The 3,946-nt window shown below is 42.4% G+C and overlaps 1 protein-coding gene across 1 annotated transcript; it reads left to right on the forward strand.

Moving 5' to 3' along the window:
- Positions 1-875: 875 nt before the first annotated feature.
- LOC127103782 (eukaryotic translation initiation factor 4 gamma-like) lies at positions 876-3,031 on the forward strand. Its single transcript, XM_051041017.1, has 2 exons — positions 876-971; positions 2,141-3,031. The coding sequence occupies exons 1-2, from the start codon at positions 876-878 to the stop codon at positions 3,029-3,031; spliced, it is 987 nt and encodes a 328-aa protein (XP_050896974.1).
- The last annotated feature ends 915 nt before the right edge of the window (positions 3,032-3,946 follow it).

Consider the following 3,946-nt stretch of genomic DNA (forward strand, 5'->3'; position numbering starts at 1 on the left):
AGACCATCAATGGGCTGAAATTTTTACCAAACCCCTCGCTGAAGATAAATTCTCTTTTATCTTGAAAATTTTAAACATTCAAAATTGTCCAGAATGAAATGTGCCTCTGAAATAGCAAAATAAGACTCCGAAGTAAACATCTGGAATCTGTATCTGACTCTGATGCTACTACTAGTTAGAAGTTATCTGAATCAGAAATCCTCAGGATCCAACCCTTTGGTATTCCTGAAGATCAGATAAAGTAACACGTGGTACATCTTACGTCTAACCTTGGAACTTCTAGACAGCTGTCTAGCAGAAATCAAGCGACATACTCTTGAAATCTCCTCGAGCAGTATGCTGATTTGGGGATTAGACCTCAATCATGGGCTATAATCATTCTCCTCCAAACGTGCTTACTTGATTAACATGCTGCATTTAATGTCTGAACAGTTAAACTCTCTCATTGCTGTCATTTTGCATGCATCCTAATGTGTATAAACTCATATGACATACTACATTTGCACACTTTACACTCACGACCACACTAAACCGTCTCTCTCTCTCTCTCTCTCTCTCTCTCTCTCTCTCTCTCTCAGTTCTTCATCATCCTCAAGATTTCTACAATTTTCATCAAGTTCTTCATCCAGCAACCTTCATCTTCAATGGTGTTCTTCGTGGATTCTCAGCAACAATCAGTTTACAACTTCTCCCAACAAATGAATTCAATGGAGCAAACACCCATTTCAAGTCAACAAACTACAACAACCACCGGCGTCGTCTCAACCCCAATCTACAGGGAACCCCATATCCTCGATCGTGAGCCCCACATCCACCTAGCAATACCATTTGAAAAACTGGAAGATCTATGTGAGTCGCTAGTGGACTTTGAAAACATGAAGAAAAATGGCGCAGACCTAACTGAAGAGTTGAGAATGCAAGGGTGGGAAACCTATTTTCAACGCCTCTATGGCCCTGTGTACACAAATCTGGTAAAGGAGTTCTGGCGTTTCGCAGACTCGGATGATCACTACATTGTCTCCTACGTTATGGGAGTCAAGATAGTCATCACCGAGAAATCCATTGCTTCTCTTCTGAACATGGAAAAGACAGGAGGAAGAGGCATCTACAACATAAAACCTAAGACAAAATACTTGTCCCAGGAAATCAACCCTACCATGTTTCAACAGAGTGCTGAACGCAAACACTCCAAGAACAAGGAGCTCCATCAGAACCTCCGTATCTGGTTGAAAATCATTTTAGGCACCATTCATCATCTCCCTACATCAAACTCTTCTGACTACATCAACACAGATTAGAAATGCATCTTATACTGCATTTACAAGGGGCTGAAACTTTTTCTGCCAACACTTCTTTTCAAGTATCTCAGCGACTCAGTCAAAGACACCAAAAACTACATCCCTTTGGGGAGACTTATATCAGATGTGTTGATTTAGAGTGGCTTAGTGGATCACTTGATTCAGCTCAGACTCATGGAAGATGTCACTATTGACACTAGAAGACCGTTGAATGCTCGGAATCTGAAGAGCATGGGAATCATTGATCAAGTCAGAGCCAAACCAACACTTGATACCTCCTGGGAAGCACTCAGGGATCAGAGGGAGATTCCCAACGGACTCTACCTGTTCTCCAAGATTGACCCTCCAGAGGTAGTAGCTTACTATTTATAGGACCTTGCCAATTAAAGGGTGGACATCTCTGACTTCACAGTGGACTGGCTACCTGAGCATCCACCAAACTTCATAAAGAGGATGCGGGAGCCCTCTGAGAAGTCCAAGAAGGCTAAGAAAGCAAGGCTGGGAGAATCCTCTGGGTCAAGACCTCCAGTCCCTCTGGCTGGCTCTCTAAGTAAATGTATACCTCTCTCTCTCTCTCTGTTAAAATAAAACCTCTTGCTTCTTCTCTTCCCCAAACCACTCCTATATACACCACCTCTGAAACTACTCCCTCAACCACCAAAACCTCTAACCCACCCTCCCTTAAATTCAACCTTGCTACCACCACACTATCCATTTCAGAAGCAGAAATGCTGAATGAAACTACTTCACCAACATCATCACCATCTCCATAATACCCACCATACTACGTACTCTCCTCTGACAATGAACCATCTGACCCCCAATCCCCCACTCTGGCTCAGCTGCAAGCCCGTTCTCTGTCCTCTCAACAACCATCACACTCTGAACCTGAACCAAAAGTCACTTCCCCACCTCTTGAACATCCAAATCCAACTACATCTGAACAAACTCAAACACCACCACCTACACAACAACCAAATCCACCTCCTGAACAACCAATCAACTTTGAACCGCAACCAACCCACTCACCATCTGAACCAACCCACTCACCATTTGAACCACACCCACAACCTGAACAAACAACACAGTCACCCTCTGCCATTTCCACACTCATAAATTTTGCGGCCTCCATAACTCACACACTAAATCTCAGTGCCCCAAACTCACCTTCTCCGTCCTCCCCAGCATCTGACATTGAACCAGAGACTACCCTCCCTACCCTAGAAGAAGCAATGCAGGTTTTTGCAGAGTCTTCAATGGAGAAGATCAAGTCTCTGACAATCAACTCTGGCTTCAGTGATGTTCCCTCTGCAGTAATGATCCACTGGAACAGAGTGATCAGTTGGATGACCTATGAAGCCTTCAAACTGAAAGGCCTATCTGAACAAGTCTGCAATGACTTCATTAGAGACGCTGGTATTAGGCTCCAAGAGCGCTTGGCCAGAGAGGCTGAGGAACGAGCTAGGAAGGAAGCTGAAGAGAAAGCACGCCAAGAAGAAGAACAACGGATCATAGAAGCTGAAGACAATGCTGCTGCGGCTGATGTTGAGGCAAAAGCTAAAGCCGAAGCCGAAGAAGCAGCTCGTATTACTGCAGAAGAAGTTGCCAAGGCCAAAGCTGATGCACCGACTCAGGGGGAGCACTCCAACTCTGGATTTGTTCCTCTGGTCTTGAAGACTCTAGAGGAACTACAGAAAGAACAACAAGTAGTTCGAGCTAGGCTAGATCAATAGGATTCTGTCAACAACAACATTCAGAATATATTGTCTCAGCTGCTCCAAAGGATGCCTCCGCCCCCAAACCCTTAGGCACCTAGGCTAATTGTTTGTTGCTTTCTCTATTTTGATGTTTCTTTTGCTTTCCGAGATCTGCCTTCTGTGCTGCTTATCTGTAACTGCTCTTTTGATCAATATCAACCTTTTTTTGCTATGCCTTTTTTATTATGACAAAAAGGGGGAGAACTAAAATAGCTCTGATGGAAACATAACTAAATCTTCTCAAAGCACTGCAAACATTATTAAAAATTATTATTAAATCAATGACTAAAGATATGCAGGAAAGTAGCTAAAGCACTAAACCAAGGAAGGTCCGGTAAGAACTTCTGATCTATTTAAGGATCTAACTCAGAGGGAGTCCTCTTCCCTATCTGATCTGAGAATTTTTATAATGTTTCACCTCTACTATGTATTGTTTTGTCATCATAAAAAAGGGGGAGATTGTAAGAACAAAGTTGGTTCTACAATGTATCTCTAAGATTTTGATGATAACAAAGGATGAAACAAAAATGGTACTCTAACGAAATTTTTTCTTAAGTGTGCAAGGCTCTGATTAAACAATCAGATAGATAAAAATATCAGATACAGAATCCAACAATCAGATGCTGCTCGGAGGAAACGCGTCCAAAAGGTTCTGACTCTGATTAACGCAGGTACCAGCAAAACAGAAAGAAGTCAGAAACTATGGTAAAGAAGACTGAATCCAGACTCTGAATCTGAAGAAGTCAAGAGCATAGAGAAACTCTGATGTGATATGATAAAAGCAACCTCTGAAGTTAAACTCTGACTAACAAGACTCTGATACAGATTCACCAGTTCAGAACGCGTAACCATGAAGAAATTTGATTTTGGAAAGAAATTATTTAAAGAAGG

This window comes from Lathyrus oleraceus, chromosome 7, assembly GCF_024323335.1.
Source record: "Lathyrus oleraceus cultivar Zhongwan6 chromosome 7, CAAS_Psat_ZW6_1.0, whole genome shotgun sequence".
Lineage (NCBI taxonomy): Eukaryota > Viridiplantae > Streptophyta > Magnoliopsida > Fabales > Fabaceae > Lathyrus > Lathyrus oleraceus.